The following is a 15068-nucleotide window of genomic DNA, read 5'->3' as shown; positions in this document are numbered from 1 at the left end:
CTCAGAGATATTTGTAATCCTAATCGTTTGTCAGTCAGTATGGAATTGATGAAAATTTGAATCCACTTACTTGTTAATATTAACTTTAATAAGATTCATTTTTGGATCGCGTTGCTTGTTATCAGCAGCATTCACCAATATTTCATCGAATATTTTGTACAAACCCGGCACATAAGAGATTTCACGTTGAACTATTCGATCAGTTTCCGTATCGTATACCCACATTGGCTATAATTTTTGATAATTGTTTTTGCATCCGCTTCAGAATTCAGAAGTTTAAATTTATCCAAGAAGACAATAAATTCAAGTACTGATAGGTTTTCGATCAACGATATAAGCTTCTACAAAAAACGAATCGCACCGACTCGCTCATTCTTTCCATATCAATTTCCAAAATTTATTCGACAACTCGAAAATCTTGGAGATTTTGAATCGATTGCTTTCTCTCGAAGACAGAAAAGACCGCTCATAAGTAAACAAAAACAATATACATACAGTTCTATCGGTATATTCCACAGAACCAATGTATGTATCCGGTCGTAGCAATATATGTTCAAGTTGTGATTTCTTCTGGTATATTTTTTCAATGCTTAATCGTTTCCCTTTATTTTCCTTCTCCTCTTTTTCTAAATCTATGAAAATATCCAATGGATCTTCTAGAGCTGTTTCTGCTGCTGTAAAGAAAAATAAAATGAAACATTTCTTTAAGGAAGTTGAAGTTTAACAAAAAAAAAAAATTTGGTTATTTTTATTATGGGCAAAGAATAAACGGATATTATGCGTAACGTACATGGTTTTTCAGCTTTCTTTCTTCCATCAGATTTTACTGATCTCTTAATAGGTGCTTTCTTGGTTAATTTAGATGGTAATGGCAATGACACCAATGAATCTTCATCCAATTCAATGGACTGAAACGGAAAGTGCTCTATTTTATAAAAGCGAGGGAATAGCTGACAGGCAATAGATACATTATTTGTATTATTCTAGAATATATGATTATGAGTAAATAGTGACAAAATTACTATCTGATAACCAACCTCAACTTAGACTTCCGTTCACTTACTCATTAACTGAAATTAACACTTCACGCCATATTCAGAAGCCTTAGAATAAACAGTAACGTATGGAAAATGATAATCCTAGCGTTGACCTTGACATTACTTAATAGAAAAGATTAAGATCAAGAAAGTAGAAGAGTTGCATAAAAGGAACAAAATTTAGACAAATTTTCATGAGTAACTAACAGCGTCTTCCGATGAGTCGCTCATTTTCCAATGAAATTCACCGGTTTATTACAAATCCTGCAATGCTCGAAATTTTTTTATTCCCGAAACACCTGAAAATAAGTAATTAAGAAAAATTTGCAGCACTCCTCGTCTGACAAAGAATCCATTTCATACAAGCCAGTGACTGAAGCGCAGAAATTTGAAGCATTTGAAATATGTCTTGGCATGCATCGAATATATTTTATACGCAGAGTTAATTATTTCAAACAATTCTCACGAATATTTAAATAATCTAAGTAGCTCTTATAAGCTTTAAGTATGCAGATAGTCATGCATTTCCTGCGCGTATTTTATGTTTGAATGCATCAAGCATTTCTTTTTTTGCATGGATTTAAGTACCTGTCACGTACATGAATGCATGATAAGTGCTTTACTAGAGTATATAAGTATTTTAAAAAGTTACTATGTAAAATGTGGAGTATTGATCCCATATGAATGCATGGCGGGAAAGGTTTAAATTAAATTCCAGAGAAAATTAAATGGTTCAGCTGTTCTTATAATGCAAACAAATTTGGTACAAGATATCGATTAATTTATGATAGTTTAAGGAAGTTATTATGATGATGGAAAAAACAAATTCTAACAGGGAGAAATAATTGTATGACGTTTTCTTAATTATTGATTGAATAAAATTTTTCAAATCAAATTAAGCTAAATAAACAAAGAAGAAATACCAATGATGAAAATTTAGCTTAAAGCTATACTAAAATTTCCTTAAATATGCTAAAATTCCCGAATATCTTTCATTTTATCTAACCTGATTGACCCAAAACTACGCTTGAAGCTTCTCATCTATGCATATATAAAATTTCATTATATTATGTTGTGCACAGTTACTGTATCATATGCCAGTAAAATAAACCCGCGCGATTGCAGACATAAATAAATATTGCAATAATCATTAATATAAGGCTATGAACAAAACAAGCGAATTTCCAGTATGAAGTGTCAATTTGCCAAATAAAATCAAACCCACAGTAATGAAGTATTAAAACGTATTCGGAATGAAGTAATTCCATCTATGAAGCATACACGAAACAAACAAACACACACACATACACACACACACACACACAATATACACACACACACACACACACATACACACGCGCACTTACACATACACACGCGAAAGAGTACATGCATGGAAACTTTAGACAATTTCAAAATTGGGTTACCAATTTAAAACTTTTAAATTGGAAATTAGAAAAAAATATCGTCCACAAACAATAAACATATGATAAATTATTTCGCGATATTTTCTAGTAATTTGAATTTTCACTTTTATGACTATAAGCTTAGCGTAGCATCAGTCATGTAAAGGTTTTATACTCGTCAATTTCCAGTACGCAAAATAAGCAGGATCTTTCAAAAACCATTGTTCAGCAATGTTCGATAAACTTTAAAAAGAAACATCAACGCATAACCCTAGCTTTTTTTTCTGACATGTTAAAAAGACATTTCGAGACACTTTACTTAATTCATCGCAGAATTCACGTCCATTCAAATTCTCCGTTTATGTTGATATATCACTACAAGCTTTCATCATTCATCAGTATCGCTCAAACTTATATTTCTTTTTTTTCTTTTTTTTTTTGCTTTTGCTTCAGTCATCGCTATCAATTCCGAGTATGTCACAATTGCTTTTGTATTCAAGTGAATGAAAAACGTTACATGTGCAGAATAATACCAAAAAGGTAAGTATTTCGAAAATTTTCAAATTGTGGTGACAGTTTTAATTTATACAAATATTTATTGTCAAACTATATTTCGTAACAAATTTGATTCAAAAGAAAAAAAGAAACCCATGCATTTGAACCAATATGTACCTGCAATAATTTTTAACAAATAAAATCTTACGGAGTAATTTATTTTACTAAGGTAGACATTTCAACTTCAGACATGACAATAAACCAACAAATAATAAGTCACATTGCACATAACCCTAGATTTTTAGCTATGTCCCCGAAAAGCTCAGTTCCAGTTCATTCCTAATCAAACACTTCGGATTTCCCGCCAAGCAAAAATTCGCTATCAGAACCGTGATGACTTCTACAACTTGATAAACTGTTTGAACCTAAACCAACCCACCAAATTGAAATCATTATAAAATAGAGGAAAAATCACACCAATATTTATAAAATATTTTCATAATTAATATGAAAACCATATACTGCTACAATTTTGAGATCTGCATAAACTCCAGAAATTTTGATGACATAAACTGGAAAGAGGAAATGATGAAAAGTGATATGACTGAAATGAAAAAACTTAAGAAAACACGGAACTGGAAATCTCCACATACACTCTCTCATTCAACACATGTTCCTTAGAATGAGATATTCGCTTTATACTTGTTCGTTCCCATGATTTACCAATTTTCTAATAGCTCATTTTGGTCATGTTTTGTTTTGACAAACTTTTATCATCAAAATTCCTTTTCATCCATTTATTCCCCAACTTAATGACATTCTATTTTTCTTCTGACTGCAAGGAAGACTTCCAAGCCTAAGCTTATCTGTTAGTATGAGCAGAACGAAACACCCTTTCCAGTACAAGCTATGTCATTAAATAGTACTATTAATGGTACCAACTGATACCACAGTGTTACCATCATTGACAAAAACTGTATAAAATGAAGAATAACGCACCAGAAAAATGCAAGAAAATTAATAAATGAACAGATAATTAAACGGAGATATCAGAACAACCGGAACCGTCTTAACATAAATCGAAAAATTCGAAAACGTACAACTGGCCGGCGTACCATGATACGACAGTAGATGATAATTATAATAAGGAAAATGAAGCCCCATAGTATAAATCCATAGTTTCGGTCGTTAAAACTTAACGGATACGTTTGTTGAACATTATTTTCCACACTCGTATCGAAAAATTCGACGATTTCATGAAGCTGTAAAAATTATAAGATAGAAAATTCGAATTTCCAAAAATGGTCCCTTTAGATATCAAATGTGGAATTACAATAAATAAATGATAACCTGCACAGAACTTAGTTCATGCGAAAGTTGATTTTCACCTGGAAGATCTGAACGATCATCCTTCAAATGATCGCCACTCAAATCACTGAAACAATGTACACATAAATTAATGTATGAATTAGGCAAATGAATAAAACAAATCCATGGACACAATACTTTAGATTCATATGGATTTATTTCTACCAAATTATGTCATTTGATTCCATTAATGATTTATGTCAACTCGGTCAATACGGAAAATTATTTCGCTAATTCAAATTTCCTATTTCTCCATCATAGAAATAGGAAATTTAAATTTCCGAGTACTGCTTTGACGTGACAAGACGACGAGGGCAGGTTAGACTATCATAAGAATTATTAAGTAAGATATAACTTGTATTACTCAAGTGTTTGCCAAGTATTTTCAAAAGTTTTGAAGGGACGTCCGTTTAATGCAGTTTTTAACAGTCTTAAGTGAGACTTTGCGATAACATATGAACTTACGACGGAAGGGTAACGTTGGCGACAGGCTCTGAAACAGCAGTCCATAGAATCCGACATTTTGGATCTTCTCGATATACTGGTTCAGCATCTGCTGAGATGTCCATTATAACCTACAACATTTTTTGAGAAATTTTAAAATCCAATTCATTTTTGCTGATAGATTTAATTTTGACAATTCCTTGCCTCATCCATAACTCTGCATAAGCAGAGAAAAAGAGTATTTTCCCAACAAAACATCCAGTAAAATTTTGGAAAATTTTACATCTGCTGAGGTTATTTCTCAATGAAGAAGAAACTTCAATTTTGATATCATAGTATTAGAAATTAACTATCTCTTCACTTTCGAATATTTCGCGAAATTCGAAGTAGTCAGTCTTTTTGGAAGGGGTAAATTCTGCGATTTCATCCAAGATGATGTAGTACCGGCCTGCAAATAAAAAAGGAACTTTCAAATTCTCAAAAAATCATAGTGTAAGTAGATTTTTGTTTACAGAAACAGATGACAAGAAGAAATCATAAATTTAGTAATAGAAAACATAAACTTGATAGTAATGGATGTTTGATTTCTAGAAAGAAAATTTCCATCAAAAAAAAATTTGCGAAATATTAGTTCTTACATATAACCCTATTCATATTCAAATTATTGAGAATCTAACTGTCATTAAGTAGAAAGATAACAGAGGTAGAAGGTAGGAGAAAAATCAGATTGAGAAAAAAAAATTAGACAAACATTAGGCATCGGATAAGAAAAAAAACTGCAAACGAATTTTAATTTATGGTGTTTGGTGTTAGCACTGCTACTACGTGTCCCACTTCACGGTGTGAGTTTTTCCATACCTTAGAACATACAACATAGCATGGTATAATCTTTCACTTGATCATTCTCTAGTATAGCACTGGCAATGAAATGATATTATGTAAGTCAAAAATATTAAGAAAATACTAACAATTACAAGTGACTGACGCAAACTTTCGATCAAATCACCTTCTAAAGCACTTTCAAGAAGTGCTTCCAATAAAAAGATACAACTCTTTGCATCCGATGTTGTGCCCATTTCAAGACATGAACTATCACCAAAAACTGCCACAAAGCCGGACCTAAACGTAAACTGATTATAATATTCAGAAAAATCTAAATGCTCAAGATCAGAAACAACAGAAATAAGAAATCAAAGATCAGGAAAAAGCTTTCTTTAGCCACGAAGAAAAAGACAGAGAAAACGGAGGGAATTTAACAGCTTTATCTCGGCAAACGCTAACAGTATATGTATTGCCAACTGAAAAATCTTACTAACAAATTATTATGTGATAAAATAGTTATATGACAAAATAGTTACGGCTGATTTTACTTCTCCGATCTAGCTTAAAAAAGAAAGTTCCGGATCTGAAGAATAAAAAAATCTCATGGTGCATGTGAATGATTTATGACTATTCTACGCATCATGTAAATGTTCTATACTATTAGATCAATTTGCTATTCTACAAACAAATATTCTTGAAAGTATAGGAGTAAAAACTTTGGAAGGTTGATGAAGAGTGAATCAATCACAAGCTTGAACAGTTAAAGTGATACAACTGATAACACTCAATAGCAAGAAAGCCTTTTCAAATGAATCAGTTCCGAACTTACGATTTCGATGAAATGTCATTTTTATAGTACAGGAAAATGGCTTCTTTATACGGCTGATCAGCTTTTGTATCTGCTATTATTTCTTCACCCTGAAAGAAAGTATCCTCTCAGTGTCATAATCAACTATAACTATTTCATTTAATGCGAATTGTTTTCAGGTACTTGTTACTATAAATATAGATTATATTAGGAAAAGACGTTTATCGTCTGGTTTCAACAATAGAAAATATGAATGAAACTGAATGAATTACCAAAGTTCAAGCAAATGAAGAGGCTTCTGTTAGAGTAAACAACTTCTCTGAACGAAATAATTTGACTTGCCGAGAAAAGTTATCTTGCGCTTCTAGTCGTAATTTTTCTGAGATATTTCTTACAACTCTCTCACATATTATACTAAGTTTCAATTCGAAAAAATAACTCACCAAATCAATTAAATCTGATAATGCAATGAGAGCATGAGGTGGAGCATTAGATATTGATGTTCCTGACAAATACTTCACTGGTATTTGCCCTATAGTAGCGAAACCATCCAGAACCTGTAAATAAATTTTCGATTTTTTCTCTCTCAAAAGAAACAAAAAGAGAACTTTCATGCTCTAAGCAAAGAGAACAAAGAAAAAAATTAGAGTCGTTGTCCTTAGTAACTCATTCCTTTCTTTTTTCCTTAGTAACTTAAGTAACTTATTTCAGAGCTAAAATTGCTAGTAATTGCTAGCAAGCGAATTTTCTCCCCCCCGTTTTGCGATTAAAAAATCTTTTCAGTTTGAAATGAAAAAATATCTTACATGAGCGCTTAATGAAATATTCCATTCCTTAAGAAGATCATTTAAAGCTGGCAAATTTGTTCCACCTGTTTCTGGTTCCCACCATTCTCTGAAAGATTATTCAATTTATCATGAAAAAGCATGCTATTTAATTTCTTGTTTCCTAAGAAACTTTAACATGCCAAGGCTCACTTCCCTTCACGAAAATCATGACTTTTTGCATATATTGTCGAAAGTAGATAAATCCTGAGTTTAAATCTTTTTTGGTGTCTTTTATGTCCTTAGTTTTTGATCAGAGAAATAACAAAATACATTCAAAAGTTCTTTATTAGAAATGCACAATCAGACAGGTTAAATCCCTGACAGTACAATATATATGTTCCTCTAAAAAGGGGTCCAAGTTGCTAATCATCGCATTACACCGTAATAATCTTTTGTCATTTGTTCGAAACTTCAAAGACATATGACCATTTTGACTCACACCAATCAGGAGTCCCTAAGTCTATATAACGATGATACAATAAGTTTTGTGAAATAAATTTTATGAAATAAATTCAACCTGCGATATCTATGAAAAGGTAACATACTTGGTATTTTCATCCATAAATCGAATTTTATCAATTACGGACGTATTGTACCAATCCGCGAAAATGATCAAATTCAAATTAGCATCATTTACTTCATCATAAAGCTTCTGTCGTTCACTAGGGAAGAATTCGTCCTCTGGGTCAACAATTAAAAAAACTGAATACTGACTCAGATCCACACATGTGAGAGGTTCGCCCAATACCTGACAAAAACTGACAAATTTCAAAATTTCAATTTGCTTTAAAAATGTATCATTTTTTATTCGTAACTAGAGAGAGCTTTAAATTAAAATAGTGGAACTACGCAGATATTCAAAGGATACAACCACAAGCCTGATATGATCCAAATTCCACTCTGAGATGATGTTTATGAGGCCAACCGTCAAACCAATTATTTTGATTCGTTTACTTTACCAGGCTACCGGTGAAACCAACTTTTCATACTAACGTAGTGGACATAAGTTAATCTTGAATACTAAAAATTAATTCGACATGACTCAGTAAAACGTGTAAGTTGTAAAACCTATCTGCTAAGTTGTATAAATCTTATTTACATTAAATCTCATGATTTAAGATGAAAACATGCTAAACAAAATTTTTGAGAACAAATAAATACTCTTTTTTTCTCCTCTTTGACATAGCGCTGCTAAAACCAGACTATTTAAAACTTAATGCTTAAATTAAAATTTTGAGCCATAATGTCACCTCAATGTAGTAACCACTGCTCCGAAGATGCTGATAAAGGGGTTTGAAGTTAGTATGTGGATGGTCAGCATTCCAATCTAGTATATTTGTTCTTTCACGCAAATCATCACGTGGAAAATATCCTGGTGGATAACGAATGTTTCGATACTGATCCCACAACAAACGCTGGCTACAATGTTTCATTTTTTGGTTCTTCGTTTTTAATAACTTCAATTCATACTGGATTACTGTCTTTTCCCAGCATTTCCTTTCTTTGCTGTTACGCTTTTAGTTCCTTATTCATAATTTTGAACCCTCAACTTCATCCACTCATCTCAATTAATGAATCAGCAAACTTGAAAATGAAACCAAGTATCACTCTCAAATCTAAAAAAGGAAATATCGAAACGCAAAGTTATTAAAACTAACCTCCTTGGGGGCGTCGGAATGATACGAACTCGTATTGGAAACACTGCGGTTGAATACTTTTGTCCACCTCGTTCTTCTGACTGCAATAAAACATAATTTTTAAAAAAAGGGAAGGAAACTAGAATTAAAAACAACCGATTTCTATATATGTTCTATAAAAAAGGCAAAACATAGATGTTATTCATCAACAAAAATGTTTATAATTAAAATTCATTCGTAACATTTAACTGTGGCCGATATATGATTAATTATGCTTCTAATTCGGAGCCTCGAAAAAGACCATGTACATCATATCAATTAATTCTGTCAATTAATCCCATCCTGAATAATCCTGAAAAATAAAACGAAGTAAACAAACAAAAAGCAAACAGATTTACCACCACTGTAACAGTAATCCGTCCGCTTGCAGTTCCATCATAATTGCATCCATTTGGCATAACACTTATTGCAACTGCCATATAACCTGACCATGGCCATAAGAAATCCGAATGTATTATTGAAACATTCAGCAAATCACCTTTTTCATCCAGAAATGGCTCCCATACCGGCTAAATCATTTTTTTTCCAACTGTTAAAAGCCTGCAAAATTAGTTTCAAATAAAATATGAATTTTAAATAGCGTACTTACTTTCGCCATTATTCGACCAGATACACTCATTCCATTTACGACCGTAACCTGAAATTTTGCATTATATTATAGTCATGGGCGTTATTTCGAAACTTTATCAATTTTCTCAAAAATCTCCAAGTTCCAAGCTCCGAATTCTCTTTGATCTTCAACACGCATAACATCTAATCGTTGATATGGAATGACATGCATCATATAAGAACTTTCTTCTTCTATTGTGTAGAATAACTTACATTAATGAAAGTCGGTATACCAGAAGCGTAAAGCGGTTGACTACAATATGGCCACATATAAGGACATTCATTGAAGTCGATATAAGGTGGAATGAACCTAAAACGGTGCAATTTTTTCCTAAAATCATCTTTCTACCTAGTAGAAGAAAAGTAAAGACAAATTCTTCATGATATCCAACTTGGTTGCAAAATTTACATTCATTTGCCTGTTAAATTCAGAATGGTACTATTGAAAATGGGACTACTGAAATATAGTATAATATATTTGCAGTCTTTTTTTTCTTTTTTTTTATCTACTCTTTGCCAGCAGTTTCTTTTTCGACTTGAGAAAAAGTTGAACAAGAAGTTATGAGTTCTCACAAATCAGTATAATATAACTATCTTAGTCCATTATCTAATCAAAATAGCCTAAATTAAGCTGCATATTAATTTAAGACAAATAGAACGAAAAATAATATCGTTATTCCTACGTTATTCTTGGAGAATATCGCCGCATGAACTGGAACGACGCAAGAATGTTCATTTTACCAGCACCTTGTTCAAACATCGTTGCCACATTCGGAAGTCTAGTTGCACCCTCCACTAATGCTTGCTTTACAACTGCTGGATTCCACAAACGCTTATCTTCGATACCACTGCAAATTCATTGCAAAGAAAAAACAAAAGTGAGAACTGACCAATCAAGAAATTTTCAACTACTCAAGTTCCACATTAGATTCCGCTTTGAATTATTTAATTTTGAGACTTTTAAACTTGTTTTGATTTTCAGAGCATGAAATTCCAGATTTCGATTCTTTTGGAACTACCTTAAATACAGAATTTGAGAAATATTTAATTAGGATTTCTGAAATATTTTACAAAAAAGGAAAAAAAACTAGCCTCTTACAAATGACACTTTACCTCAGCATTACAGCTACCGCTCCAGCGACTACCGGTGACGCAACGGAAGTACCAGAAAGAGCACGGCAATTCCCGTCTAAGGCAGAACCATAGACGGAGGAACCGTAGGAGACTATATCCGGTTTAACTCGCCCATAACCACCTACAGCAATTAAGAGCATAGATATCAAATTAAATTCAAATCATGATATCGATATTTTAGATATATACAAATGCATTTCAGCATGCCGAATGATTTTCTATCATTTTCCATATTTAAAAATTGAATCGGTGATCATTAGAGTCTCAGAAAGACCTCATCTTACCTGGTAGTTCCCAAGTGGTCATTCCACGTGATGAAAAACGTGCAATTTTAGAATCAATATTTATACCACCAACACCAATAACATCCATTTGATCTCCTGGATTGTTCAAAGTCCTGAAAAACAGGATATTTTATGAGGAGTAAGAAAATAAACAAGCTTCTTTTACATTCGTTATTACGTATTATAAGGGTGTTATGATTTTGAAATTTTTATTGTATTTGTTCTATTCTATCCTTTAAGTTAGTGAAAAAAAAGGCCCAATTTTGCCGTATTAAAATGCTCAAAAACCTTACCCAAATTTCGGTCCATCATTTCCAATTGCTGAAATGAGGATAATTCCATTTGCCGTCAGTTCCCATACCTTATCCATGAATGGAAGATCAGTAAAATCTGGACCACCAATACTGGAAGTAACCAAATTATTGATCGTTTTATTCCACACTATTCTTTCCACATTTTAAAATTTTGATATAAAACCAAACATTTTTTTCTCCAATTCTAAGAAACCAAACATTTCTTCCCACTAACATAAAACAAACAGCTTTTTTTTTTAGTTTCATTTTTCTTTTACAATTTCATTCAACCACATTGTGAAGTTACCTCAGATTCAGGACATTTATACCCCGTAATATGGCATGGTTGAAAGCATCAAGAAACCATGAAGTAAATGAAACCTGAAACCAAAGACTGAATATCCAATTCAGTAAACAATAATTTCATTCGATGTATGGAAAAAAAAAGAAAAAAACTCTTTCTTCCATACTTGGAAGGGTTCTTAAAATGTAAAGGACGAATATTAGGTACAAGTGGATAAATTTATTTATCAAGAATCTACTTACTAAAACTTTACTAGAACTACGTTAGCAATTACTGCGAATGTAACAGCTATTCTAGCTAAACTTAGATGTTGATAAGAATAAAGAGAAACGCTATCTAGCAAATATCTAGTAAACTTGAATATTTACGACAGCACTAATCAATAAGCATTTTAACAAGCATATCTGACGTAACTGTTCAACTTACTGAATGCAGGTCGAAGAGATTCTAAAACTAACTTGTTTCTTTGTAAAGACTTTGTAAACATAAATGCTAGCAGCAGGAGCAAATCCATCACATCTACGATCTGAACTAGCTATTAGACCAGCAACAAAAGTACCATGACCGAGGCCTAAATTGTGAAAAATTGTTTAATTCGCTTTATTTTGATAATGACGAAAAAAAATAACATGCTAACTGAATGAAATTTGATCACCATCATCAGCTGTTTTCTCATTTGTCCAATCAGTACGTTCGATAATTTGCCGAAAATGAGGATGATGCTTGCCAAGGCCCGTATCAAAAACTGCTACCTTCACACCTTGCCCTACAAATAGTTCGCCTCCAAGAATTAATGCAAATCGGACAAGAATATTTTTTTTAGAAGTATGAAAACTTGAAAAGCCTAAAAGCACCTTTATATCCCATATCCCATAGCTTATCAACATCAAGTAGCTTTGTAACGTGGCGAATTTCGGTATCACCAGAATGTTGTCCTTGAGTCAAAAATCGTTTTTTAAATAATGTTGCTGTGAAACGATTATTAATTGCAACACGCCTTGTATGAATGGATCGTTGTACTAATTCTACAAAGATGGTCGAATTGCATGCAGATACCTAAATGGTTGCATTTAAGTGTAAAGCTAACTAAAAAATAATAACGAATTCAGCTACTATTTTTGAAACGATTATTCTTTCTAAATCTAATTCCATTATTTAATAAAAGTTATTGGAGGAATTTGCAGAACTCATTTAACGAATTCAAATTTAAAGAACTTATTTATATTACCAAGAATAATTCACTCATGAATTAAATTAGTTCTAATACAACTAAATTTGACAATAATTTATACATATATTACCTCGACAACATCAAAATCGCTCAACAAAACAGGCCTGGGTTCAATATTTACTGTAATTCCTGTTGCTTTCTTAATTATGTTATAACGAATGTTCGGTGTATAATATCCATCATATGTGATAATGTATGCTGCAATTTTAATTCATTGAATCAATATTTAAAGGAAAATTTATGGAAGAAGTTAAAAAATTCTACTGAAGCCTTTATTTTAAATGATTTCAAGTTTCACGATCTCTCCCTCAAAATACTTAGCAAAAAGTATTGAGCAGGCATTTTAGTTTCATTTTTTTTATTTTTTTATTACAACTTTCTGTCATTATTCTTGTTGTCCTTTTCTGCCATTCACTTCTCATTCTTTTTGTTTGATTTAATTATTTTTCTTTTTGTAGTTTCCCGAGTTTACAAATAAATTCAATCATTAATCAAAACCTCCTTGCACTTCCTTATTTATCCATTCTCCCATTTCATAAATTTAACAGATCGATATCAATTGCTTGAAAAAAAAAAGAAAAGGCAATCCAATCCGACCAGCCCAAAAATATTACTCAGTTCAATTGGTACTTTTTTTTTAAAGAGAATCAACTCATTGTATTGAAAACTAAATTTGCAAAAAATTAAAATAAAACAAAAATAAACAAACATTCTGATTCAATAATAGAACACGATGAAAAGATAAAATGATCATGGATATAAATTAGTATAATGCATGACGTAATCCAATAAGTAACCATCGATTTCTACTTCCAAAATAAAATTGTTTTTCTCGTTTTGGTATCATCGATTTTCAGCAATTTTCTCGTCCAAATATTTTAATAATATAAATTCAACCAGACATTATTGTTTCTCTGCAATTATAATTATGAAATAATAATTTTCGTGCAGCCAAATAATTACATTGTTAATTAAGGAAAAGATATAGATTATTGCGATTCAGATAATAAACCATTCTGCGTGTAAATCTGTTACATTACCCGACAAATTCTGGTGGCAGAAATTTCCGAATTTGGATGCAACAATAGATTGGTTCTTTTTTATACGCTTCAGATATAAGTTAACAAAACTGGTAATTCTAATATTCGAAATACTAAGTCAGTATTTCTCCCATTACCATTTCCCGATACTCCCTTAAGCAGGTAATCCTACGACTCCTCGCTATCACCTTTTAATAACAAATACACGTGTCACCAACTACCAGTGATTATTTGGCAGTCCTCCCAACTTCATGTATGTTCCCCTCCTGAAAACATTCCCGAACATTCCTGGTCTATTGCAGAAAAACTGTTTCAGGTTCACTTTCTGCAAATATTTTTCGCCTCTTTCATTACTTATTCGCTCAGCAACCAGTCGCAATGTACACCCATTATTACCTTTTCCGGATAAAAATCATTTGGTTGTCACCATAACATAGCACGAACAATGCAGGAAAGTTTGAATACACGCATTTTATTGAGGCTGAAAGAAATAAAAACACACAGGTCACCGCACTGTGCATGCACACACGCACACACACACACACATACATACACACATACATACACACACACACACACATACACACATATACAGACACATATACACACACACGCAAGCACATAAACACATAGAACATGCATATAACGATAAGAAAATCCTGAGAAATCCGGAAAGAATATTTTAAAAAACTATTTCATTTCATATGAAACTACAATTATTAGTTTGCAGCATTGTTTCCTGTCTTTTTTTCTTAATTCTTTTTCCTTCCACCGAATGTGTGGACCTAAAGATGTTTCGCGATTTGAGAAATAAGTAAATAAACTTCGAAATTTTAACTGGACATTCAGTAAAATAATATGGTAGTGGCTCGTTAATATCATTGGTCCAAATATCGACAAAAGATGACGAAGAATTCCCGAAGTTTCCATAGACAAAGAAGACACTGACTTAATATGTTCCAAAAATAGGCCAGCGAAGGCTGCCTAAATCTGTAATTTGATTAGACAAATTTCGCTATTTCAATGGCTAACAACTGGAATTCAAAAGGCAGTAGTATTCACAGCAAAATGAAGCAGGAGATAATCCGGATGATACTTGACGTCATGCAATTCAACACAGATAAAATGCATGAATAAATCAAGCATTACTGCAATTCAGAGAAAAATGTAGTAATCAAAATAAAATATAGGGGAAAATAATGGCATGAAAAATCCTCAAAACACTACATAATGTTAGTAACAACAATAACCTAAAAATATAAAACTCAT

At 32.2% G+C, this 15068-nt stretch overlaps 2 protein-coding genes across 2 annotated transcripts in view; both read right to left on the bottom strand.

Annotated features, from left to right (window-relative positions):
- LOAG_18426 (hypothetical protein) overlaps positions 1-1268 on the bottom strand; it is a gene marked incomplete at both ends in the record, with an annotated part of 4822 nt that extends 3554 nt beyond the window's left edge. Inside the window, 4 exons of the mRNA XM_020451085.1 lie at positions 71-228; positions 496-674; positions 791-908; positions 1245-1268. Coding sequence (XP_020305162.1) covers positions 71-228; positions 496-674; positions 791-908; positions 1245-1268 — 479 coding nt within the window. The remainder of the gene's footprint in view (positions 1-70; positions 229-495; positions 675-790; positions 909-1244) is intronic.
- A 2375-nt stretch (positions 1269-3643) lies between these two features.
- LOAG_07390 (hypothetical protein) lies at positions 3644-13101 on the bottom strand (the record flags this gene model as incomplete). Its single annotated transcript, XM_020447415.1, has 24 exons — positions 3644-4200; positions 4289-4373; positions 4772-4881; positions 5112-5198; positions 5719-5869; positions 6402-6490; positions 6824-6937; positions 7187-7274; positions 7753-7955; positions 8458-8626; positions 8866-8945; positions 9243-9413; positions 9494-9541; positions 9727-9823; positions 10197-10361; positions 10627-10768; positions 10932-11044; positions 11225-11335; positions 11532-11605; positions 11987-12099; positions 12184-12294; positions 12383-12584; positions 12830-12957; positions 13077-13101. 24 exons carry the CDS (start codon positions 13099-13101, stop codon positions 3988-3990), a joined length of 2889 nt encoding a protein of 962 aa, XP_020302350.1. The 3' UTR covers positions 3644-3987.
- Between the last annotated feature and the right edge of the window lie 1967 nt (positions 13102-15068).

Source organism: Loa loa, assembly GCF_000183805.2.
Source record: "Loa loa unplaced genomic scaffold supercont3.308, whole genome shotgun sequence".
Taxonomy (NCBI): Eukaryota; Metazoa; Nematoda; class Chromadorea; order Rhabditida; family Onchocercidae; genus Loa; species Loa loa.
Note: the sequence above shows the minus strand (reverse complement) of the source record. Positions and strands in the feature narration are given on the sequence as shown.